Source organism: Oryzias latipes, chromosome 20 (genome assembly GCF_002234675.1).
Source record: "Oryzias latipes chromosome 20, ASM223467v1".
NCBI lineage: Eukaryota > Metazoa > Chordata > Actinopteri > Beloniformes > Adrianichthyidae > Oryzias > Oryzias latipes.
In genome coordinates this window covers 10,566,575-10,592,646 of record NC_019878.2, presented here as the reverse complement: position 1 = coordinate 10,592,646, position 26,072 = coordinate 10,566,575, and the positions used below count along the sequence as shown (strand labels likewise).

At 38.7% G+C, this 26,072-nt stretch overlaps 2 protein-coding genes across 3 annotated transcripts in view; one reads left to right on the top strand and one right to left on the bottom strand.

The window, feature by feature from the left end:
* ahrr (aryl-hydrocarbon receptor repressor) overlaps nt 1-14,403 on the top strand; it is a 74,169-nt gene extending 59,766 nt beyond the window's left edge. For both annotated transcript variants that reach the window (XM_011488762.3, XM_020712571.2), the window contains exons 6-9: nt 2,710-2,851; nt 3,952-4,085; nt 6,022-6,224; nt 7,484-14,403. In XM_011488762.3, the coding sequence (XP_011487064.2) occupies nt 2,710-2,851; nt 3,952-4,085; nt 6,022-6,224; nt 7,484-8,624 (1,620 nt within the window). In that variant the 3' untranslated portion in view covers nt 8,625-14,403. The remainder of the gene's footprint in view (nt 1-2,709; nt 2,852-3,951; nt 4,086-6,021; nt 6,225-7,483) is intronic.
* Nucleotides 14,404-20,392: 5,989 nt separating this feature from the next.
* pigm (phosphatidylinositol glycan anchor biosynthesis class M) lies at nt 20,393-25,441 on the bottom strand. Its single transcript, XM_004080921.4, has 8 exons — nt 25,023-25,441; nt 24,610-24,783; nt 23,506-23,626; nt 23,154-23,403; nt 22,696-22,799; nt 22,467-22,621; nt 21,781-21,882; nt 20,393-20,682 (listed from the first exon to the last, which is right to left on the bottom strand). Exons 1-8 carry the CDS (start codon nt 25,197-25,199, stop codon nt 20,515-20,517), a joined length of 1,251 nt encoding a protein of 416 aa, XP_004080969.1. The 5' UTR covers nt 25,200-25,441; the 3' UTR covers nt 20,393-20,514.
* Between the last annotated feature and the right edge of the window lie 631 nt (nt 25,442-26,072).

Genomic DNA, 26,072 nt, shown 5'->3' with positions numbered 1-26,072 from the left:
AATAATTATTAATTGAACTTTATTTTCCTTAATTAATCATGCAGTTTGCAGTTTTCTAATCAAAATGTCATGTATTTTTACGAAAAAAATGTACACGATGAGCATAAAAACTAAGACTCTAATAAACAAAAAGTTACAATTTTGGCCAATAAAAGTATGAACGCTCTTAATGACTATTTTTTTTAGTTTGATGAAGACGTTTTCCTTTTAATTACCAATTTGAAAAACTGTGCCAAAGTTAGTCGGGTATGTTATCTTCCAGCTACATAAAAGCAGAGATTCGTGTCATAAAACTAGAATCTCAAAAGCAAATCTCTTCCTCTTGGATGAGCAGCTAATGAACCAGAATAAACGGCCTCTTTTATTCGTCCACTCTGCCGCCCGATTTCTCCATAGAAAATTAGAGAGTCCACCAAGTTCCAGCTGAGGGTGTGCAGAGGGCCCAAGACCTTTGCTTTACCTCGACGTCCACTCTGTGGGTGTCCACTTATGAGTGTGTGAATCTGTGTGCGCACAAATAGCTAACGATTTTTCGTTTCCAGCGGTAATACGTGCGTTAATTATGAATGACATCAACACGAGCTCGCCTGCCCTGCGAGACCAAAACCACAGCTTTCCTTCAAAACCCTGAATTAAGTGCTTTTCTGTGTTAAAGCGCCCCTTTTGCCCTCGTGTGCAGCCTCACACACCTCCATGAACTCACGGGGGCTGAAGTTCTGCTCACACTCACACAAGACTACAAACTGATATTAAAACCAAAGTGGCCTGAGAAACCTCTGTGTGTGCGCACAGGGCAGTCATGAATGAATGGCAAAGGAAAATAAGATGAACAATATTTTATTTTGAAATGTTTTTCATGCAACCTATATTTCAGTGTAAAGGTCACAGGGGCAATTAACAGGCCGTCATCCATTTCTAATTAGGTAAAGTTGAGATTAATTACAGAAAGCGAGGCTTGTTTTTGCACAGGAAAAACCGTGGCTTCACAAATTTTAAGTTTTTAATAGTTTTTAATAAGGAATAAATGAACTTAAGGATTTTATTTCAAGACATTTTTTGCCAAACCTGCAAACTATGCAACAGTTGTGTCATCAGGAAATCATGGGACAGAAAGGGATTCATAACATTTAATGACATTTTCCTAGAAACCAACACAAAATTTCCTTTAGGGTGTAATTTAATTGCAGTATTTCATTATTTTTTCACATTAAGTTTTTAAGATTCTCTGTATTTAAATTGGATGTAGTTCCTGTCAACTTTTATCCTTTTATTTTTTATTAAAGATATCTTACATTTTGATCACTCATGGTTTAATTTAAAAGCTTCCTGATCAATATTTTTTTTAATTATCAAGCATTTAACTTCAAATGCTGGGAATATTATTGAGTCAGATGTTATAGATGTTATAGAGTTTTTAATAATTTTTTTTTTTGCTCCTCCAGGGACGTTGCATGTGGGCGCTTAACTCTAGGAGAAACATCATTAAGAATTCACACTGTGGAATTGAGCAGAACCAGATTTTGACAAAAAAGAAAGAGTGCCTGCCCCTAAATTTCATTTGAAACAAGCAACTGGACGTAAATGTCTATGCATGTTGACACATTAGTGTTTTTTTTAAACATATTTTCTATGAAAATCCACAGACTTTGTTTCCAGAAGAACCAATCGTTCTTTGTTTTTGCAAAACTTAGTATGAAAGACGAGTGAAAAAGTCATTTAGCTTTGAGAAATGTTAAAATGTGTGCATATTTATAGAAAACAAAATGTTGCATGATCTGGACTGTTTCTGTTCTTCCGCTGTTCGGTGAGCTGTTTTTATGTTGTGCTTGAACTTGACAAGGCACTGACAACACGTTTCAGCATTATGAGCCCACAATTATACCTAGAAAAGACGTTTAATATGCTGCAAAGAGAAAAAAAAAAAGAAAATGACAAGATTTAAGCGAGCTGAACTTAAAAAAAACTGCAAAGGAGCAGAAACTTCCACGTTTTGGATGCAGTTTGTTGCTGGAGCTGTGCCTTTGAAGGTCAGCATGAAAGTCACAAATTCTGCCCCCCGCCCCCTCTTAATTTTTTTACAGTATCAACAATGGGCACATGCTCAGTCTGTCTGCGGTTAGGGAGCCACGCTGCAGGATGAAAACTCACTGAAGACAGTGGGAAGGGATCGTGTTTTCCCAGGCAGGCGATCAAAAACCCTCGCGTGCCACCAGTGTGGAAATTCTGGAGAGAAGGTGGAGGAGGAGGGAGGGGAAGGCTGAACCTTACAGTGAGGAATTTGTCAGAGAGTGACAGAAAGCAAAAGCTCTAGCTGGAAAAGGGAGGCCGAGGCATGACGACTGCCGACTGGAACCCGATTCACTCTGTGTGCGAGTCTGGTCGACGGGTGGGGCGGGTGGGTGGACTGCTGTTCGGGAGCTGGTGTCACGCAATGTTTGACAAACACAGCTGCCCTCGCTGGCCTCTTAACTGCCCTTTGACTGTTGTTGAACCGTGCAAATCCCCCCGAGGACCCTAAACAAAATTCAATGTAAATGACCGTCAATGTTGTTCAAAGAAATAATCAACTTTCCACGGATCACTAATTTTAATAGTTGACTTTTGCTATCTACAGTAAATCAGCACCTACTTCTGCAAAGTGCAGACAATAATAAAACTAACCAAACATTTTTTTCTTCAACAAACTAATCCGAAATGTCCTGCCTGCAGACTGACGTGATGCACCAAAATGTCTTTGACTACATCCACATAGACGACCGCCAGGAGTTCAGGCGCCAGCTCCACTGGGCTATGTGTCCTCCACAGCACCAGGGGGCGCCTGCACAAGAAAACCAACAAGCATCAGGAGCTGGTGTGTGGCTTTATGATGACTTCAGCGACTTGCATACTTTTGATTTTGACTGAAATGTATACAATAGATATGTAAAATGAATAGTTTTTGTATTGTTTATAAAATGTGAAAATCAAACATTACATGTTATCTCTTTGAGGGCCTTTATCATGCTGATCATAAACTATATCCATACCTTTGTTAATATATTACTTTTGGTGCACTAAGGAACCCATTTTTTATAAAGTAGGAGTTTTTTTTACAGTTCCAATTCATACCTGGAAGTAAGACCGCTCGATCTCTGAATCACAAAAACAAAAAAGCATCGATACTTTGGCAAAGATGGATGTGCATATTGTGTATATAAAGGGAAAGCTTTTAGATGGTCACTAGCTACGTGGAGATAGTAGGTGTGTGTGTTAGCCGGGGGGCGGTTCTGGCAGTGCAGTGTCTTCCTGGAAGGGGCTGTTCCTCACTTTGGGATGTCACAACCCGCTCGTTTTTGTGGGTTGGGAGGGGCTGGTGCTCAGAGAGGTGGTTTTTAGCTCAGAATACTCAGAAATGGGTGAATGGATCAAAATACCGCTTTGGGGTTACTTTTCATGAGGAATGAACACTATAATTGACTTAAAAGTTTAAAAAGGGGACTTTGTATGGTATAGGCCATTTAAACCATTTTCTATGGATGATGTCACACTCACTCCATTCAGTTCTCATAAACAGTAAATTGGCTCTACAGACAGAACACACATGTTGCAGGTGAAACGGGGTCAAACTTTGATCAATCGGGGACTTGGATTTGGTAGTGACGCATGGATGGCGCCCCCGTTTTATTCATGGAAATGCCAACTGCTATTAAATGTTGCACCAAGCCTCTTCCAACGGTAGGTAGCAGACATGAGCTAATAAATAGTAAAAAGAGGGGAAAAGCCCCTCCCTGCTTGTTCAGTGTGAACACCGCAAGTTAAATCCACGTTCACACGCCGGCATTTAGCGGATTCCTCAACATGTGTCAAACGCCCGGTGTGTCCGCAGTTAAAGTTACTTCTTTTTTTGTGGCAATGTTTCTTAAAAATGCCTCTACCAGTACTAAATCTCTGCTTTTTTGTGCACTGTTGCAGGTGAGGACTTTGTAGTGAGCAGCCTGTTCAACTCCCCGGAGGCGGGAGAAATCCCCCCCGAGCTCTCCTGCTTTCTCAACAGATGCTTTTTAGCCAGAGTCCGATGCCTCTTGGACAGCACCTCTGGGTTCTTGGTGAGTGGTCTGAGGCCGCACATCTCAACGCTAACACAAGTTTATAGATTATTTAAGTGTAAGAACAATTTTTGAAACAGATGTCCAGCTCACAGGGAGAAGATTCAGCCCAGTAAACACTGTGATGACCTCTTTAGTGCATGAAATATTAATAAATGTAGGTCATACCCCTATTTATATGATTCTTTTGATATATTTGGGATCCTATACAGCAAAGGAACAGATTTTTAGTCATGATTGCTTTGGTTTTGAGAGCAGCAAAAAAAACACATAAGCGCATGCATTTGTTTTTTAAAGTTGGGCAAACTTTCTCTAAAAGCACAGCAGGAATGATAAATCTCTAAAAAAAATACTTGTATTCTGTGGACTTTTCCTGTCACTTCAAAATGACTAACGCTACATTTAGGATATGATTAGGTTATAAATTTAAGCTTAGGCAACTTTTGGCACAGTCATGACTAAACGATCTATGCCGATTGTAGTTTAGGAGTAAGACTCAAGTCTTATTAAGTATTTTGACATTTTTATAGGCTGATAAACTTTTCCAAATACTAATTCTAATAAAATGTGGTTGTATTTTCCCAGCGACATTAATTCTGAGCCAGTCAAGGCCAACGTTGCTTCACGTTTGGTCCAAACACTCTTCAGTTCATCTCTCCTTTCCACTAAAAATCCAACTGTGTCAGCCTGCTTGTGGCTTCATGTGTTTTTTTGGAGTTTTATTCCACAGGCATTAAAAATTGAACAGAATAATTAAAATATTTTCAGATCAGAGACCCACTCCGATCATCTTTTGATCTATTGTAAAAGCGTTCCCAGTTGTCATTTAATTACATTTATGTTGTTTTTAGTCAAAAATTTAAAACCTTTGTCATTTTCTAGGACATGGTTTCTGCAGAGCGGCAGTGGTTTATCAAAAATTCCCTTCTGAGTTGTGGGCGGGACCGTTGTATCCCATGTACATAAAAAGGTAGACAGTGGCGAGCACAACAGAGAGAGAGGGAGAGACAGAGTTTGTCAGAAATAAATGATTTACTCTCTGATTGTTACTCTCAGTACTATATCAATTTTTCTAAATGTATCTCTATCTACAAATCCTTAGTTTTAGCAAAAAGCTACATTCACACCGGGCATTTGAGACGCATTCAAAATGCACTAAACAGAATAATTCTTGTTAATATTTCTTATTTTGACAAAAAGAAACAACTCCTTCCACTTTCCTGTTTTAAACCTGCAAATAGCCCATGGAGTTCACTCTGGACAAGCAGACAGGGGTTTCTTTCTCTTTTTCTACTGTTTACTCGCGCATGTTTGCCACCTACAGTTAGAAGAGCTTTGGTGTGAAATGTCCAAGCGGTGAAAATCTCATAAATCTTGCTCCAGGCTTTTTCTTCCACAGCTCCATTCCAATACATGAAAGACTTGGTGTCATATAATTTCAGCTGTGAACAAACCTCAATTATTAATTTCTTCTCCATGATCAATTTTCAAACGATTGCCAATTTAGTGGGAAAAAAATAGATGCCATCCATACCTCACTACCAAGTCCCTGATTGGTTGACTCAGTTTAACTTTCATTGTGCGTTCAGTGGCTAATTCCTTTTATGTGGAGCCTGAAAAAGTCTTGAAAATAAGCGTAGCTTCGCGTGAATGCGAGAGTTTTGAATGCGGAAGCCCGAAATGCGCATTTAGTGAAAGTGAAAGTGGTCACTTGAATGGGCGCTGTGAACGTAGCTTCAGTTTCAAGACTTGAGACAAAGCAGGACTTGAGAGCATCTGTGCCGATCAGACGTTACAGCCTCCTCTTTTGCAGTGAAAAGCCATAAAGGAGCAGGTCAAACATTCGGGTTATCAGTAAACCAACAGAACGCTAACAAAGCAAGAAAAGCATCTGCACATGATCACATGCAGTCCTGTGTTCTCTTCTCTGCTCCAGACCATGCAGTTCCAGGGTCGGTTAAAGTTTCTCCATGGTCAGAAAAAGAAGACAGCCTCTGGCGTGTTAGTGCCTCCCCAGCTGGCTCTGTTCTGCATCGCTGTACCTCTTTTGCTGCCCCCCATCTCTGAGATGAAAGTGAAAAACATTTTAATGCGGGGAAAGAACAAGGGAGGAGGGGTTATCTCTGCAATGGATCAAAGGTAAGAGCAAAACCAAGCTGATTGGTTGAAGTCCTCCACCTTCTTCACATCATTCATCTGCTTGCTTGGCTGCTGTACAGGAAAAGTTAAAAAATATGTTCTAAAAAAAGAAAAATCCTTAACAAAGATAGGTGTAGGAAGTCGGTGAAGTGCTACACAAATAAAATCTCACATTTTTTTCATAACAAATTTGATTCTTTCCCCTCCTTCCCTTTACTCTCTTTTTAAAAAAAACTTTATTTTAACATCTCCTTTGGGAGTTGACATGAACTCAAAGTGCAACTAGATGCAAGCTTTAAAAATGTTTGTGAAACAGTGCAGCAGGTGTTTTGTGAGATAGCATCTGGTAGACAGCAGCACTTCTTCCACCTCTGTTTCAGGTGTTAGAACAAATTCATCGTTCTCCCACTTTTGGTAGCAACAGCCTTCAAACAGGTTTTGCGGCTTGTTGAGCCAAGTCGGAAGTTGGAAAACCAAAACAGCTCAGTACAACTGAAGAAATTGTTATTTTTTTGGGAACAAGCTCCCTTTAGCCAGCTGCCCCCCCCCCCCACACACACACAAACACACACACACTAACTAAAGAACAAAAAAAGAACAAAATACAAAAGAAAAATGGGGGGGGGGGGATAGACAGAAATAAAATAGATTAAAAAAAAACAAGGATGAACGGACAGATAGATGGACAATTAGGTAGACGAACATACAAATAAAAAAATAAATGCAGTCTCAACAGGGCAGAAACGAGTGTCCTGCTTTCGCCTGTCCCAAGCCTGGTAAATGCAGAGGAAGAGCATTCAACATAAAACCTATAATACATATGAAATAAATCAAAGGAAAAGACAAATATATGGATGGATGAGCTGATAGGATATGATAGTCTACCTGCACCCCATAGTGGAGTTGGCTAAATCCAGCTGGCTTTAAAAGGGGAGCAGGATCCTGAGGGGACAAAACACATTTTCTCAAAAATAAATCTTAATTAGATGCCCAGCCTTTGATATAAATGAACTTGAATATCCTTAAAGAATTTTTTCAACTTATTTCTAAATCTAAGATATGCTGAAGACAAATGAAACATGTAGGAGTTGAGATATTTAGGGTTACTGTATAGAAAAGTTTCAAGTCTATTTACCTGAGTAATTCATCTGTCATGGACGTTAGGACAGTGGGGTTTTGATAGCACTGTCCCAATAAACACATTTTTATTTGTTTTGTAACTTAATGGTCTTTTTTTCTTTCTCCTACCCCATCTACAGTCCTCACAGTGACCGTGGAGAGCACCTGCGGAGGCACTCCTTAAACGGAGGGATGGGTGACATTTCTGACCCTGTTCTCCTCTCCTGTCCCAATATGGGGGCTAGCCAGCGAGGCCACCATGCTTCCTGGAATGCCGTCTGCAAAGACAATCACAAATACCACCCTGATGGCTACCTTAACCAGGAGGAGCCCCTCAACTACTGCAAGTCCTCCATGGCGGCTCATAAAGGTCTCCATGCCGGTATGGGTGGAGGCTGGCCCTTGCAGCAGAACTCTGGTCCTCTAAGAGGGGCTCAGGGCTGCATCCCCACGAACCGCTTGAACAGGGCCAGTCAGTATGGGAGGCCTTATCGTTATTCTCCGAGCTGTCACAACGGTAGAAGCAACGAGGTCTTCATCTCCAAGCTCTACGAGAATGTCCAGCTCCCGACAGATCCAGACGCCTTCTGCGTAGACCTGGTGAAGAGCGAGGGCGACTACGCAGAGTGCTACGACCAACATCTGATGCCTGCAATGCAGCCCATCAAGGTGGAGCAGGACTCAGACTCTGAGAACGGATGCGATGTTTATGGGCAAACCTGGGCAACCCGCGACCAAGTACCCATTGACCGGCGCTATGGCAACGGCTTTTATGACCCAAACTCTGGCTTGCAACTTAAATCAGAAGCAGATTACTATGACCAGCAGTATTCGCCGTGTCAGCGGGGAAAAGTGGGAATCAGCCCTCCGTACAACCACAGCAATTATCCAAACTATGCAGTCAACAATGGCGGCGGCACAGCTGCACGCCTCTTAAAATCTGACAAAGACTTGAGTGACTCCAGCCACTTCAGTCCCCAAAGACTCTCCCACTCAGATTCTCTATGCAACAACCAATCAGTCAACCACATGGACCCCCACATCTACCCACAAAACCCCAACAAGAGCTACATGCACCCAGACTACAACAAGCACGGCACCTATGAGTTCAAAGGTCATGGTCGGATCCATTCAATCAAGCGGGAGCCCATGGACTCTCCGCCGTGGTCTGACAGCGGTCCTGACATAAACCACTCCATCATGGTTGGAGCAAGGAACGTTATGCCGTGTGTGATGAGCACGGGGCACCAGCGGTCCAGCCCCTACATGTACATGCCATAGGAGCAATCAGACAACACACAGCCGATGCTTCTCTGCATGGGGTCAAAGCGGACAAGGCTTTAACTGACTTGGCATCTGTCGTGTTTTCGTCGTTCTCAGTTTGCATATCTGGAATAATCCATGTTTCAACACTTGTTTTTATTTACAGTTTTCATCACTCTGCCTATAACTCTTCAACACTCTTCTATCTCATGGAGGACAAAAGCAAGAATACAAGAGCTCTTATTTTTCTGTCAATGGCTTTAGCAAACTGACCAGCAACCTTATTTGTGTGTGTTCACACACGTGTACCAACATCAGCTTCTACGAGACATTGTTTTTTTCTTATTTTATTTAACCCTTTGACGTCCATATAATGTAATTTAAAGTGTGACTTTCTTGGTAACATACTTAGAAAAGCAGTTTGTGTTTTTTTTTCTTTAAAAAGGTTTTTTAAGATTGTCTATGGACAAAGAATACAGAGTTTAAAAAAAACGTTTTTATAAAGATAAATCTTTATTTAAAAAATCCAGTATTAATTGGCTCATGAAGTTAATTAAATGTCCTACAATTGTCAGTTCTTTAATCGATTTGACAAAAAAATGCTTTTCTCTTGTTTTCAATGTAAGATCACTGATTTAACTAATACAATCTTCACCTTTAAAAACACTAGTTTTGTGAAAACCCGCCATGACAATCAAGAAAAGTTGGTTTTGGGAGGGAGAGGGGAGAATTGGAGGATGTTGAATTCAGTCATGAATGGATTCAATTAAATATAGTTAAAATAGCTGTTTTTTATTTTTTAATCTAAAGAGATTTTTTAATTCTCTCCTTTTAAAGGGCAACACCCCTTACAATACCTTAAGGTAACAATAAAGTTACCTTACCCCAAGGAATGCATCACCTTTTTATCTCCCCGTCACACATGTTCGATATACAAACAAATCAATGTGCATTAAAATGCTTTGTCCCATCATTTTCACATGCATAAACGGATAAAAGCTTTTGATCGGGACGTTTCCCAGGATTTTCAAGACCAAGAAAATGTTTCCCCGAGGCTCAGGTTCAGATGTTGTTCTTCTGACAATCAGAAATACTACATATTGTCCGGTTTATGGATAAGATTTATTTTTTCACGGTACGCAGAATTAGATTATTGCAAGCACTTTTGGGTTTGTCTACCAGCACGGTGTTTAATTAGCTTTCAGTTAAAGATTAGGCAGACTTTCATGGGGTAATAACATTGTAGGAAGTGACTTATTCACCAATTTGAGCTTTTTTTTATGCACATGGCAGTCAATGTTAGCAAAATTAGATTAGCTTCCAAAAATAACACTTCCACGTCTAAGAGAACAAATTCCTTTTAAAATGTTATTGACTGTTAAATGACTAAAAAGACGACAAGAGGACTTCGAAGGAAGCAAAAAAAATTGTGACACTTCTTAAAAGATAAAACAATCAAATATTCCACACTCAAGAGTAATTTGTTACCTAGAAACTCTATTAAAAAATCTCTTATTTAACCTTGGCCTTAATCAAAGATAATGTGAATTAAATATATATTATCTTATCAAACACCAATGCGTTCCATAGCATCAGTGAGTAGGGGGGACAAAGTATATTATGAGTTTAGTTGAGTGTTAGCTCCACCCACCTGCTAATAAATGAAATGCCTCCAGTAAATCAAACTATTAACCCCCTCTCCCCCATGTCTGTTGTAAATTGAAAACAATAAACATCAAAACTGTTTTTGTAAGCGATCAGATCATAAATTCAGCTTTTTAGCATCAGCATTAAAGGCAAATGTCTCAAACCAGCCCCCCAGTGGCCATTTGAGGAACTGCAAAATTTGGGAATTCCAGGTTAGTTTTAAAGAATGTGCGTTAATCTCATGGTAATAAATAATTAAAAAGGTTTTAAAAAAGAGCTATTGTTCAGATAAATAAAAAATAAAATAAAATCTAGCATTAAACATTGTAAATCTGAAGTTAAAAACCAGTAACAAAAAATGAAACTTCTTTAAATAACTGACTTTTTAAATGAAGTCTATTGTTTCATTATTTAAATGAGGCTAAAACTAAAATAAACCAATTACATAAAAAAATACATACAAAATATATCCTTCAACACATAAAAAATCAATTTTTGAATTAAAGGAGGGGTTTTATATTTATGTTGGTAACAACAGTTTTACATTTCACTTCCGAAAACTACTGCTGCAACAATGTTCACACTTGAAATTATCTTTTTATAAAATTTGCAACTACAATTCAATAATAAACAAGCCAACATTTTTCAAAATGTACAAGTTTTAATGTTATTTAAATTGTTTTTCGGTTTTATAAACCCCATTTATGGTTGCTCTTATTTCTGTATACCTCTTAGATCACATGACATTTCAGAAAATATTTTTTAAACCTTAAGTTTTCTACATGCTGCCTGAAAATTGCATGTCTATGTACGTTCTAAATGAACATGTTTGCAAAGAATTAAAACGTATTTGTTAAGCGCACCGCAGATTTTGATCAACAATAGGTCAATTTTGATACCTAATTATTTTTGAAGACGTCTTTTTTTTTTTGGCCTTTCTTTCTGACAAACAAATTTACTACGATATTAATCAAAAAAAAGAGAACTGATAGTGTTTATGTGGTTTTTTTACACCCTTACCTGCTTCCCAAGATTTTCCAAGTGTGGTCCTTCAATCTAAAGAAAATATTTGAAGGAGTGAAAAAAACGCTGTCACTCACTTCCAAGACTTACTTTTTCTTCACCTATCAAAACAATTTGGGTTTTGTTGTTTAGAAATCGGATTTCCCAGAATGAGGTTTTACTGAGAGGTTGTGTCAACTCCTGGTGTAAATAGAGATCCTTTTAACTTTTATTCAAACTGGTGCAGATTAGATTATGGGCAGATCAATGTGATAAAGGAAGTGCCTCCTCTTTTAAGTCCAAGGCAAATATAACAGAAAACACATGGCATATTATACCATGTCATTATTTCTGCAAAGTTATAACCTAGAAGTAGGAAGGTTCTAGACAGTGGTGGAGCGAAAGCATTTCATATGGAGGGGCAGAAGACTTTGGATGGGTGGCAAACAAGAGTGGAAGGTCATTACAAATTATTCATTCATTTATTTTCTAAATCCGTTTGAACCCTTACAGGGTCACACGGCTGCCGATAGGTAGGCTCCTGGTGAGTGAAGGCAGGGAAGGGGGGGGGGCAAGCTTTGTGCAGGGTGGGCAGCAGCTCCCCCTGTAGCTCCGCCCCTGGTTTTGGACCAAAGTGAATGACAGCAGGTTGTGACAATCAAAAGCATAAAATGGACAGATCGTCAGCAAATGTGAGATCTTTTGCTTTATGTTTTGATGGTTTTGGGTCTCAGGCATTTAAGGGTTTACGGAGAAAGAAGTCAGTTCTGGGCTTTGACTCAACGTTCAAAAACACAGAAGTCGGTTGGTCTTTTTTTCCCCGACTTTTCAGATGTTTGACTACAGTAACAGTCTTTTTTTCTGTGAAAAACAAAGGCATTTCAGCACAAAGGCCTTCTTTCATTTGGGAGGCATGGTGGTGGTAGGTTAATGATTTGGAATTGCGTTACATTCACAGATTAAGCAAAAATAAAGAGGTCAGTCATTTATGATGATTGCTCACTACTTTTTTTTTTTCCAAACAGAAAATATCACGTCAATGATTTCATGAAGTGAAAATCTAATCACTACGAGCATTTTACAACTATTAATTCAACTGTGTTCTGATGGTAAAAATGTTGATGGTTAATTAAAAAAAAAATTAAGCACATTTTTTGGCAAAAGTTGTTCAAAAGCAATGCATTGTGGTCTATATTCGCCAATCTAGTGAGCAGCAATGCACACTGGATTTTTTTTCAGAGACTTCTGGGAAATTTGTAGGGCACTGGATTTTGAAATAATAGATTGTGACAGCACTACAAAATGGCGAACGCACTATATAGTGCACTATGTAGTGAGTAGTGAAGGAATTCGGACACAGCCAATGAGGCTATACCTCAAATAGATTCAACTAGAACTTTATTAACTTGTAAACAAATTTAAAAATGAATGACATTTCTGCACAACAATACAAAATAAAAAGTTTTACAGTCATATAGTCAGTTATACAAGCTGACGATTTTTTGTTTAACTGCCCTGCAACAAACAAAATGTCAGGAAGTTGGATCTTCCCTTTTTTTATTGTTCACCTTTCATTTTCCTAACCGTTTTTCCCTTTCGGGGTCACGGGGCTGCCGGAGCCTATCCCGGCCACTTTTGGGCGAAGGCCAAAAACTCATTGTTTTTGAAGATTTTTATGCATGAGACAATTTTCTGTAAACTTACAAAACTCCAGGAAAAAGTCTGCCTTTTTTGTTGTTGTTTTACCGTTCAAAAATGTAATTTCTGAAGATTTGTCAACTCAGAACTTTGCTTATCAAAACCCTTGTTCAAACAGATCATTTTAATTTTTATTCTTTGTGATTTTTTACTGATTCAATTATGGCACAAGACCAGATCAATCCATCTCAGTTCAAGCACAGCCTCACCACATTTCTTTTGAATTAAACCTCCACTTCTCATGTGTTTAACACTTTTTGTCTTTTCGTCAGTATTTTTGCACATGAGTTGAAAGCACAGAAAAGTCTTGGTTCTGTGAAGCCACTGTTGTAGCTTCTAAATTGCACTACTGGGAACAGTTCAGTTGAAGATCTTTGGCTTAGTACCCAGAAAGGCTTCAACACGCACAACTGTACAGTGTCACTGTTCTAGATTTGTCTTTTTTGTGTGTTTGTGCTCAAGTCGGTAAATGTTTATTTGTATTTATTATAAAAGGCAAAAGGTGTCTAATTTAAAAAGTACAGTTTTTAAGGCTTCTCTGTTTTACTAACAAATATAAATGGCTTTTTTCCCTCCTCAATATCTTTTTAATAAAGTTGAACTCATGAAGGAAGATAGCAAACACAGTGTAAATAAGCGGCGTCTTCCAATGTTTCTACTTGTTTTTCTTTTGCAAATGGGACTTATCTATTAAAGACCTTCTTTATATGTTGGATCTGAGTGTAGTATTGATCTTTTGTCAACAGAAATGCATCCGTGCACGGTCAGTCCCTGGAGAAAAAGACCTTCTGCTCTCTAAGATCCAACAGGACTCAGTCTTTATTGTTCCTTTTAGAAGCTGTTGAATTTTTCGCATTTACCAAACGCAGATTCATCCTATCAGATTGGTCTCAGTTAATAATACATAAGCAGAACAGGATCCGGAGTGTCTACGGCCACATTCCCTGTATGATTAATGTGCTGCCATGCCGGCATGACAGCTCTTTCACACGATCCGGGAAACTTGACGCACATCCCTCACTGCCATCTGGGACAGTGGACACGGCCAGGGGAGCGCTGGTATGTGTAAGAAATGCAGTGGCCATCGAGGACGCAGAAGGAGGAAGACATGGAAGCTAAAAGCTGTGGTGAGATTCTCTGGAGACCTTAAGGTCTGCCTTACCCTGGCAGTCAGATAATGTTCACTTAGCAGGTGTGGTTTGAAGCCGCTCCTGAACATTTAATTACACGACAGCTATGCCTGGTTCTCATCTTTGGTGTAACTTTAATTTGCGGTGGCTGTTCTATATGAGGCCAGAACAGTCTCATAATTCAGAATTGCACACACTCCGAGTCACAAATGCACACACGTTCTAAAAGTTGCCATTGTTGTTGACCACCACTGTTTAAAAATTGTGTGACCATAAAAATTTCAGTGACAAACAACTCATGTGACAGTGTAATGCTAAAAGAAAAAAAAAATAGTGCTGGCAGAAATTGTTGAACTTGATGCATTTGCTAATAGTATTATGATTATGCCATTTTTAGCCAAAAAAACAAAAATATTTTTGTCATTTTCTAGGACATAGTTTCTGCAGAGCGGCAGTAGTCCACTGGAAATTTTTCTCTGAGTTATGGGTGGCCGAGACCGTTGGCAAGGAGCAACCCCACCCGCACTTCCCCTCCTTAATGCTGATAGCTCTATTTATGTGTTTCCTGCTAGTTTACAGCCCCTCACACCCCCAAAAGAATATTACCAGTGCAACAAAAATGGCGAGCAATATCGGAGCTATCCAGCTGTAAAGTTTTGAGCCAGATGCCAGCTCAGACGAGGAAAACACAGACGTACCTAGTTGTCTCATGAGTGGAACGGAGCAGGGTGTCAGGACAGAACTCAGGGCTGGACTCAGATGCAGCGTTTAGAGCTTTTAGGCTCACATAAAGGTTTTTTTCTGTGGCGAGGGATAAGACCAAGACACTGGGACGGGACAAAGGGAGACTCAGACTATTTAAGACATGAGGGAGGGAATCACAGGTGGAAACAATCAGGGAGGATTAGACAGTCACACCTGTAGGGAAACACACCAGGGCAGGAAGTAACAAGGCCTGAGATGAGAGGAGAGTTAGTGTTTCAAAATAAAACAGGAAGTGCAACACAAGAAAACACAAGTGGCAGACATTGACCTAAAGTGTCCAACTCAGGACAAAACATAAGACTGACGAGACATGACACAGGGAACATATCTCTATGTTACAAATAAGCTGTTTTTCCAATATTTTTTCATCTGCTCCTGATTCACTACAATTTGAATAAATGCCCACTAATGCTATTTTAATCTTCATTTTCTCTATATATGTCCTCCATGATCAAAAAAATGCCACAAGAATAAAAACACAATTTTCATCAGAGTGGATCTTTAAGACGAAAGTGGCTGAAGCTGTCAGGTAGACTTTTCAAGACATTGTAAATGTTGCCAGTCTTTGCCAGAATTTGTTTAAAAGGTTTGGAGGATGTTTCGGGTTCCTTAATGCCCTGACTGTCCACAAGACTGTTCATCCAGCCAGGAGGCCTGCCATTATTCCGGCCCCATTATCCAATGGGGCTGTTGTCATCAAGTTACTGGGAGAGGAAACATGTGGAGGAGCTAATTTCTTTCCATGGCAATGTGGCTGTAGGTTCAAACAAACAAAGAATGTCAGATTTTTTGATGCATCAACAGGTGGAAGCTGTGGTTGTGTTTTGTGGTGCTTCTTTTGGAGAACAAAAATACACTTTTCTCAATTATAGTTTAAAGACTGAGATGAGATTTTCTCAGCAGTTTGGATCCAGATTCCAGCTCAAAACAGGATAACAAAGACATTCATGGATCTATTCGTCTTCAAGTGGATGGATGGAATGGAGCGGAGCGGAAAGGAGAGCTAGCGGCATGTTGTTGTGGATCCTGCCAAATCTTCACACTGTTTCAAACTGTATTTTTGTCTGCTCCTAATTCACAATGATTTGAATGAAGGAAAACTAAAAAATGCCATTTTTAGCCGAATTTTCTTTAGATATATCTTCCATCCTCCATTTTCAGAAAAATACTGCAAGAACATGACCAAATTTTCTTTGGAGTGGCTGTTTTAAAGCTTCTCTACAGGATTTCCAGAGAATGCAAAGAAAAGAGCAAATAAATAATATTTCAAAGTCAAATTGTTTCAATTAAATTTTATCTAAAGTTTAACTAAGCCACTTGTTTTTCATTCCTTAAAAGCAGTTTGCCTGTGGACATTTGCCTAAAATCAATTCACCATTGAACAGTTATTTTCAGAATATACATTCCTAAAAATCTTTTGTTTGAGTAAAACACACTGCAAAGATTTAATTTTAAGACAGCGAAGAGAACTTTTGTTTAAAGAAAATTGACTTATTTTCCGTCATGCTAGAAAAATAATATTAATAAAGTTTTTCAATAGTAAAATAATGTTAGTTTGAAAAACATTTCTCCGTAAGTAGAATTTCTGTAATATGAATTATCGGTGAGACCATTTTCTGACCCCATTTGCAGATTTTTTTTTGTGTAGTAAAAGAAAATCAACCAATGGAGTAAGAATTTTTGACCTATGTCAAATGGACTCCTTTTGCAGTGCATTAATCCAAAACTCCACAGTCTGCGGCACGTTTTCTTAAACCGTTTTAATCTAGTTCTGTCTGTTTACAAGAGGCAGGAAAGATTGATCACATTTGGCTTTCCCGCTTGAAAATCCTATTTCCTTGAGCAGATTTCTTACACTTAAACCCAACTCCTGTTCATGGACCCCCTGTTAACCCCCTGCATGAACCCCTTCAAGCCAGACTTTATCATGTGAGAAATTATTCGTCATTGTTTTTTTCTTTCAAGGTGATGCCAAATTAAGTGAAGTCCTGGATTAACTGGTACGTTGCAAATTGGCACAGATGCCGTGAAGGGGTTAAACTTGGGTCGTGATCAGCATTTTTTTTAAACATATACAACTACCATATATGATGTAAAAAATGTGTTTAATTTCAAAATGAAAAGGCTTCAAAAGACAAAATATGTGTTGATTCAGCAAACAGATTTGTGAAAAACTCATTAAAATCATTTAGTTTTATTTTAAATGAAATGTTTTAACTTCATTTGTATCTTTTTTTTCTCTGTGTATTTTTCTAGTAAGACATTAAGATGCTTTTGTGCTGCTGATACTTTGGTTGAGCTGAACTCTGACCTTTGCCTGCCCTCTTTAAGAACGAAAAAGATCCCTGGCTTTGCACCGCAAATACTCCATACATCCACACAGCCATCAGCTTTAATATAGAGGAATAAGTCTGTCGCCGACTGCCAGCTCCACTCTCATCACTTCTTCCTCTAATCCCTCCCAGAAGTCTGTTTTTGTTTCGCTGCACTTAGCGTGTAGCTTACAGGGCATTACTGGCTGTGCGAGGATCAGTTAGTGCAGGGATTTGACTAATTAAGATTATTGCAAGTGTTTACGTACATTTGTCCACGTGCATGTGAGGTCTCATATATCAAGTTAACACCAAATGGAGCTAATGTTAGTCAAAGTCATGGGACGTTCTGCAGTCAAATAGGCAAAAGAATAGGAAAAAAAAACATGAATGGAGATTTATTGTAAATTTAAAATAAAATGCATATTTTCTTATATTACGATTGGATTACAGATTTAAATCGGAGGATTTGGGTTCAAATTGTATATCAGGAATGACACTGCTTAGTCTGCACATCAGGTACCAGCATTTAAAAACCCTAATGACCATTTATTAGTATTGACAACAAACATTTTCCCAAATTGTTATCAACCTTAAGTTACTGTACTAAATTCTGTTGTTATGAAGTCCTTTATCAAATGACTATATTTTGACTCTGAAACAGAAAAAATCCTTCTTAAATTAAATTTTGATCAATTCTTGACATAAAAAGATGACTTTTCTAGTTTAGCTAGATTTTCTGCACCTTCATTTATGGTTAAGACACTGCATTTAAACCTGCAGGGGTAAAAGGTGTGATTAATTTGAATTTGTGCAATATGTACACCTCCTCATTTAGTAAACTTTTTAGACTTTTTATTACATAGAAAGAAGCCAATCATGTCGTGCTTTCTTTGTAACATGCAAAATGCACGCACCGCTCGTCATTAACACTTTCTCTGGACCAGAAAGAGAGCATCTGCATGCATGAACATGTGATCATGCATATGCACAACTTTATTTGACCTTTTCTTTGTTTTTATGTTTGCCTTATTTTAACCTCCCCTTTGGGAAGCATTTAATTTCAGGTTTTTGTATGTGTGAGGATATTTTGCCTAGTTTTTGAGAAATTTGATCATCTCTAGAATGTTTTTAAAACAATTTACAGGAGTTTTTTTGTTGCTCCAGGGTCGGGTCAGCCTGAGGTTCCAGAGGAGCATGTGGCTCTTTGACCTCTCTATTTTGGCTCTGTAGTTCAAGAAAATTAATTTTTATCTTTTGAAACTACGGTAAATGCAAATTAAAAAGTAATGAAGATCGTAAAGTGAAAAACAAACAAACAAAAACACATCGCTCTGCAAGACTCCTGACCACAGTATCCATAATGTTTCAACAATCCATCAAAGGTTTCGGTTCATCGTCTAACAAATCCAGACTAAAATGTTTTGTCAGATTTTTGAGCGCCGTGTACCACCACCACTACCACCAGTTGGAGATGAATAAGCACAATCAGGATACCTACTAAAGGCACACCGTATTGTAAGGCAGATTTTCTATTTTTGAACAGATTCAAGGATTTCAGGAGCACCTTATGGTTAAAAAATATCATACAGGTCATTAAATGTAATTTTAGTTGGTTAGATTAATGTATTTCTGGCTGAGATGCATATATAATTTTTTTTCTTCACTTCTGACATCACACTACCTACAGTATTACATTTTTTGCATTGAGATGATCCTACATGACACAGGTGTATTTTATTTTGAAAGGAAGTCAGGAGAAGATATAAACTTTTATACACATGGTTTCTTTTTTGGAAAAAGGTCATTTTTCTCTATGTTTATGTTTTATTTTTATTTATGCCAAAAAAAACAATAGTCAATTAATCATATTAGCAACACTAACATAAAAACAAATTAGTGTCTTATTTTTTCTATAGGGTGAACTAAGACTTTGTGGCTCCTACTGGGTCATCATCAGTAAAAATGTATCCAAATGGCCTGTAAATGGTAAAGGATGCAGCCCCCGCCCTAATCCAAAAAGAAAATAAATCAAAATACATGTTTTTAACTGTAAAACATCTTTGAATAATCCAAACATATGGCACCACATTTTGTACTTTCTGGTCATATGACAGTAAATAAATAGCATCAATACTTGATTTCTTCCACATCTATATCAAATGATGTCGATATTAATAGTTCTGCCATAAGAAAACAAGTGAACAACACTATTGTACCATTCCACATCTTCCTCATCATTTCTGCTCCTGCAGATTTTACAGCTAATCTTGTGAATGTGGTGAAATCCACAGCAGTGTTGGCTTATGTTTGTCCCTGAGGGAAACTAACCGTCTGAAAGGTTAGGAACTCAGTGATTCATAAACTGGCTCTTTAGGCCACGGCTAACGGTGAATCATGCACTCACGCCGTTTGAGGTTGACAGAAAATCCATGTTCACCTACAGCGCGCCTTCAGTTTGCAAAACAAACCCTTCAGACGCTGCGCACTTCCATGTAATCCAGCAAGATCAGACCGCTAGACTGAAATGAACGCTCTAATAATTTCCACGAGATTAGGGACAGAAAGAAGTGAGATTATAAGGAACCTCTGGTTTCTCTCATTTGCTTTGGATTGTGTTTTGTGGTCCAGTTGGCTGGTTAATCTGGGAGGGTTACGCGAGGGCACAGACTGGAACTGCTGCCGTCTGCTGATGGATGCTTCATTCTGCTGGTCGCAGGCACACACTGCAAGCCGCAAGCGAGTTGTAGCTTTGATTGGAAAAGTTCAAATGCACTGGAACCGTTGGGATTACATGTATTTAACCGATTAATGAGATTACACTGTGGTTTTAAAAAAAAGTCTTTTTTTTTATTGAGAAACGAGATACAGCTACCTTCACAACTCACAAACATGATACCCGCTCAAAAAAAACCTCAACACTGAAACAGTTCATAGTTGGCTGGAAGTGCTTCAGCAGAACTGCAGGGAAGCTGCGATTTTGGTGCTGAAATTGGGAACATCTGCTTCATTGTGCCTGTCGACCACAGGTGATGCACGCTTCACACTTTCCATCTCCAAGAGGAAAAAATGAAAAGATATTAATGCAACAGCAGTTTTTTGCTGCACTAGTGCTGCTGTGGATTTAAGTGCTCTGACCTGCGATGACAAGCATTTAATCTGTGGGTTTAACTCAGGATAACTGTTAATCCAAACGAGGCATGTGTCTCGCTAAAGCGGCTGATCTGACGAGTGCTGCCGATTTTACAACCCAGGAAAGCAAGACAGTCGGAAACGGAGACTATCAGGTTCTTGGGGAGACGATTCTTTTGGTCTTCAAGGTGAAACTGGGAGATTTAAATCCCTGAAAAAGGGTCACTCCGCCTTCTGCCGCTCCAGAGACTTTCTGGATCTGTAGTGAGCTATGATCTGAACTAGGATGAAGGAGTTGATGACCAAGAAGAATAATCCAGCCAACCAGATCAGGAAGAATGTGTTGTAGCCCTCAAACTCTAGGAAGTAAGCTGGAGCCAACCAGACAGCCTGCAGGGGGGAGATGGCATTAAATAAGTGGAATGGAATCAGTTTTTACCCAAAAAATACAGAAGATGATTCATCCTATCAACTGATTTATCTCTGTGGCCATTATTGCTATAAATTACAACATTAAAGGCAGTAGGAACACAGGAATAACTATACAAAAACTACATTTAAATATTCAAGAATTATTATTTTACACCTAATTTAATAATAAAAAATGAAAATTCAAAAAGGCTGGAACCTAAAAGTATCAATTTAAATTCTAAAACATTCATTTTTTCACAGGAAATCTCTTTTTTTATACATGTCTGCAGCTGCTGCTTTCATCAGGACCGCAGAAAAACACGTCAGATGAAGAATTATGAAAGCTGTTTCTCACAAAGTTTAGATTTTACTTTTTTTTAATATACCGGTAATGATGAAAAAACTTCTAAAATTGTTATCATTTAAATTATTAAGATGTAAAATATATTCACACACTGTAAGCTGCTTTCAACGAGACAACAAATGTAAAACAATTAACATTCTGACTCCTGTAATGAGTTCTGTAATGTCTGCAACTGAAAATCCACTCTTTTCTATTTATATTTTATAAATTTGAAAAAATATATTAATATCCTCCAAGAATATCAAATTCAACCTTGGAGAACCCACAGTCAAATTAGGAGAGTTTTTTATTTCATTTTCTTTTTTGTTTTGTATCTCTTCAAATTTTCCTTTTTTCAATATATATTTATGTCTAATTATGTCTAATTTTTTAAATTTTATTCTATTTTGTTTTACAATTTTTTTAACTTAATATTTTTCCATTTTTTATTTTTTAAATATTTTTAATTCAATTTTATTTTATTTTTTTAAAATTATATATTTTGTTATAAAATAATTACCCCACCCCCATTTTCTTAATTTTCTTTATTTGTTTTGTTTTGGCTGATTTTGATTGCTAATTCTCTGAATGATCAACAAGAAAAGGTCAAATAAAGTTGAAAAGCACAGAAGAAAGTTGCCCTTGGGCTCTCCAGGGTTAAACTGGAGGCAGACTCGAACAAGACATCAAGGATTAACAACATTTAGTTGTGATGATCAAAGAAGACAAAGTACCTGTCCAGCAAACCAGAGCAGCAGCAGACCCAGACCCTGTTTCACTGACAGAGTCAGGTGTGGGATGACCAGAGGAAGTAGGGACAGATACCACAGGAAGTACTGCAGAGATTAAAGGAAATTGTTGAAATCTGCATAGAAAAAAGGTACTTTTCTTCATTCTGGCTGCAAATGTTACATTAATGTCTCTTTTTTTTCTGGCAGCAGCATCTTCATCCATCTTCCTGTGCACAAGCATCTGCCCTAAGTGACCCACCAACCTCCCATCCTACCTCAGCTGTGCTGCTGATGTTGTCATTTCTAGTTCTGCTCTAAACGTTCTTCAGCGCGTTTCTCTCAGCTGCTTCCTGCCTGTTCATTCATGTCATTGCCAGTTTCATAAAAACTGCATCTCACATACAGAAAAATGTCTCCACATCCAAACGGTGACGATGTTCACAGTGATTCTGATTTGACACAAACATGTGGAGGAGCCATGACATCATTACTTATGCCCATTTCAATTTAATTTTCTTTTAAATCTCTTCTTAATTGTATCACAATACATGTTTAAAAATAAATATTTTTTTAAGAGATTTGATTTCTTTTAGAAGTTCAGGAGGAAATGAATTGATGAGGTCACAATCTTTGTAAAAATAAAATAAAAAACAGAAGTAAAATAAAATAACCTTTTGGTGGCAACACACCTGAGAAGTACAGACTTTGTTGAAGGAGACAAATACGGCTGTGTGTAGGAAACAGGTGAAGGCCAGGTCTGGATGAAAAGTCCACGATGAGACCAACAGCAGGATCAGCTGGGGGAGGAAAGCTGCCAGGCCGAGCGACTGGCTCCATCTGCTGTCTGCAGCCGGAGACAACAGACGGGTTTTAACGTCTATCTACAGCTGTAGTGTCAAACATGATGAGTTGGAATACCTGCAGTGAGGTAGAGCATGTAGAAGTACGGGGAGAAGTTGTGTCTGATGTCTCTTCTGGTCAGATGGTAGAAGTACGTTTCATGGAGAAACACCCAACCATACCTGATCAAACGACAAAAGGGGCGGTTGTTAGACCTTCATGCACTTTTTATGTACAAAAAGAAGAAATCTGTTAATTTGTTAAAATACAGAAAAGATAAGGATGTGTTTATTAGAACAAAGGTAGTAGGAGTCATACTGAATCCGAAGGGTTTAAAGACCCACTGTAATGAAAATTGTGTTTTTGGTGTTTTAACATGTTGTTGTGGTGTTTTTCTGATGATAGAGAACATATATGAAGAACATTAAGCCTATTGGTATTTCTTTATTCTAACTGTTGTAAAAAAACACTGGGAAAATAGATGAAAAGATGATCGGAGTGTCTCTTTGAGTTGTGTGTTTGCGTTTTTTACTGACATGTAGTAGAAGAGCGCTGTCAGAGTGAAAAAAACTCCTCCCGCCACACTTGCAAAGAGGATCAGCTTGGAATTCAAAAAGCTTCCAACAAAGGCGACAGGCGTCCTCCAGGTCCAGCTCTGCGTGGTTCCATTCGTCTCCGTGTGCGACGAGCGCAGACTCAGCGCGATGGGCAGAGCATACGTGACGGGGTAGATCTTCATGTGAACGGACAGGCCGTACAGCGCGGCAGCCCAGGCCAGGCGCCTGACTGAGAGACAGGATCAAACCACGTGTTGATGAAGTCACTTCAAACCTTTATTTAGAATTCAAAAAGAGTTGAAAAGGGTAAACATTAAAACTGAGTGCTTGCCTTCCATACAGAGTAAAGTCCCCAGCACCAGAGCGGACAGGATCGACTCGGCGTTCCCTCGACTCGACACCCCCATAGGCAGCGGGTTGAGAAGCCACAATGAAGAAACATAGCGTGCAGTCTGACAATAGAAAACAATAAAAACAGGGTTTTATTCCCACCTATTTGAAAACAATGGGAACATCTTTGGTAAAATATTCCCAAATAATAAAATGTTTTAGAATCAGAGCTTGTGACGCTCTGAGGGATCCATAATGGCTGTCAGAATCAGCACCAACCAATGTGCAAAAACCATGAATTGATCTAGCTCTTTAACTATGAATGAAGAAAATAAAAATAAAAATAAAAGCCACAGAGAGCATGGAGTCACCTAAGGTCATGAGAATGTATACAACTGTCAACACACATCTATAGCTGACTGCTGCTGCCTTTAACAATGTGGTAGTCAAATGTGGTATACAGTTCTGCCAATTGTCCCTTTTGGGTCATTTTATCAGCTGTTATTGTATGACGACAATCCAACTTATTGTTTAAACCTGCAAGGAAAGTCAGATTTTACATTTGATGTACAAACAACTCCGGATTTGTTATTGGGTCAATACTGATTTTGAATGATTTTTATCGCCCCTAGATAGATTGTGTGCTTTCCTGGTGCAATAACAACAGGCACAAAACTCAGGCATGATGCATTTTGGGGAGTTTGAAGCCCTGAATTATATTAAGACAACCCATGATGGGCGTACGCTACAGCTATAATGCCCTGGACAGGCAAGACCTCGCCTGAATTGAATTGAGCATTGCAACAAGTGCAAGGAGAAGTTCTGATCTCGGAAGCAAAGCAGGGTCGGTTCTGCTTAATCTTTGGATTAAAAACCGCCTGGAACTACCAGATGCTCTAACTGTAGCCACATGACACGAGGACACTAGCCACCGTTTCCATGTATCTTTCCTGAGTCCGGGTAAAAGGGGGTTTTTGGGTCAGGAGCGCAAAAAAAAAAAAAAATTGTACAAATTTTGGAAACTTCTAAGATGCCTGCTTTAAAAATGACAGCGACTCTCCACTGCATCACGTGATCACAGCTGTCTTTCAGGAGTGGGACAGACCTGACAGCCGACCCCCCGCAGGCACAGGAGCTTGTAGATGAGGAGCCCGGACAGCACATCACACACTATGAAGAGGAGCTTTCCAAATACAACGGTGAGGTAGATGTTTGGGGTGAGGAGCCAAGCCAGGAGGGGAGTGTAGCGGTAAGTTGACCTGTTGTATGGAGACTGACCCTGTGGATGAAATACATCTTACATGTGAGCCGTGTAACTTTCAGTTAGTTAATAAAATGTTTCGTTTTTATTAGGGCAAAAGAAAAAGTATTCAATTAATAAAACAAATATAAAATAATATTAATAATTAAAAATTATAATAAAAACCTATGATTGAGCTTAATCATGCAAATCTCGCGATAAAAAATGCTCATTCACAATAATGTGGTGACGTCAGGAAACAGGAAGGCTAACGTTACCTCGGTGATGAACCTTGCAGCATCAGTGAACACGTGGTAGTCGATGTCTGTATACTTCACCACCATGTTCCTGTCCTGATAGTCTCCATAAACGACCAGCGCTAGCCGTACAACAAAGGAGACCGGGAAGAGGACTCGCTTCTCGGTCAGCGCAGACAGAAGTCTCTCCATCATCATGGAGCGCGCAGCTAACAAACCTGCTTAGCAGGTTGAACCGCCAGCCAGATGGTTAGTCAAGGATTCATTTCCGCAGACTGTCCTTCCCTCCTTGGAAATTTATATTTTGCTGAGCTTAAGAGTTGTTTTAGATAGTTTTAAAAGTTTAAAAACATTTTAGTAGCACATCGTTGGAGTTCAAACATTATTTCCGGAAGTTGTCTTCTTCTTCAAAGCTGCATCTTCGCATTTGTTGTGTCGTTACCACCACCTTGTGGCGTAGTGTGGGTACTGCAATATAAGTTACCTAAAAGTCAAGATCTTTGAGCTCCGGAAACCAAAAAAGACTAATAGAAACAAACATATTTGCTCCTTCTTTCCAAAGATTTATATAATAAGCACTTTTAATTCAGAGTAACTTTAAAAGAAACAACAATATCTAGTGAAGGCTGGATCCAGGGACGTGCACAATTCCAGGGGATCAGGGGCTAAAAGCAGGAAAGGGCGTAGACACCTTTTTTTCTGGTTCTTTACACAATATTATTATTGTATATTGACCAGAAAAAAGAAATGTGCAAAATCAAATAGAATATGGGAAATAACTTAGAGACACCCTCTAGTAAATTGTGTTCTGGTGTTTTTAACATGTTCTTTTAGTGCTTATCTCATGATGGAGGACAAAGATAATTCAGATTAAAAGTGCATTTTTAAGTAATTCTTTATTCAAATCATGAATCCAAAGCAGATGAAAAATGTCATTTGAAGAAGCTTGTAGTTGTCATGTAGAAGCTACAATCAGCGGGCCACATGCTCCACATTTCAATCCATCTACTTGCAGACAAATAGACCCACGTACGTCTTTGTGTTCTTCATCCAAGGCTGGATAGTTCCACA

Excerpts from the sequence above, each read along its gene's own strand:
- pigm (XM_004080921.4), bottom strand. The coding sequence starts at position 25,199 with ATGATGATGGAGAGACTTCTGTCTGCGCTGACCGAGAAGCGAGTCCTC. Across the intron at positions 21,883-22,466 it reads ACAAAGTCTGTACTTCTCAG|TACTTCCTGTGGTATCTGTC; the intron begins GTGTGTTGCCAC and ends TAATCTCTGCAG. Across the intron at positions 20,683-21,780 it reads TGCTCTGGTTTGCTGGACAG|GCTGTCTGGTTGGCTCCAGC; the intron begins GTACTTTGTCTT and ends TCCCCCCTGCAG.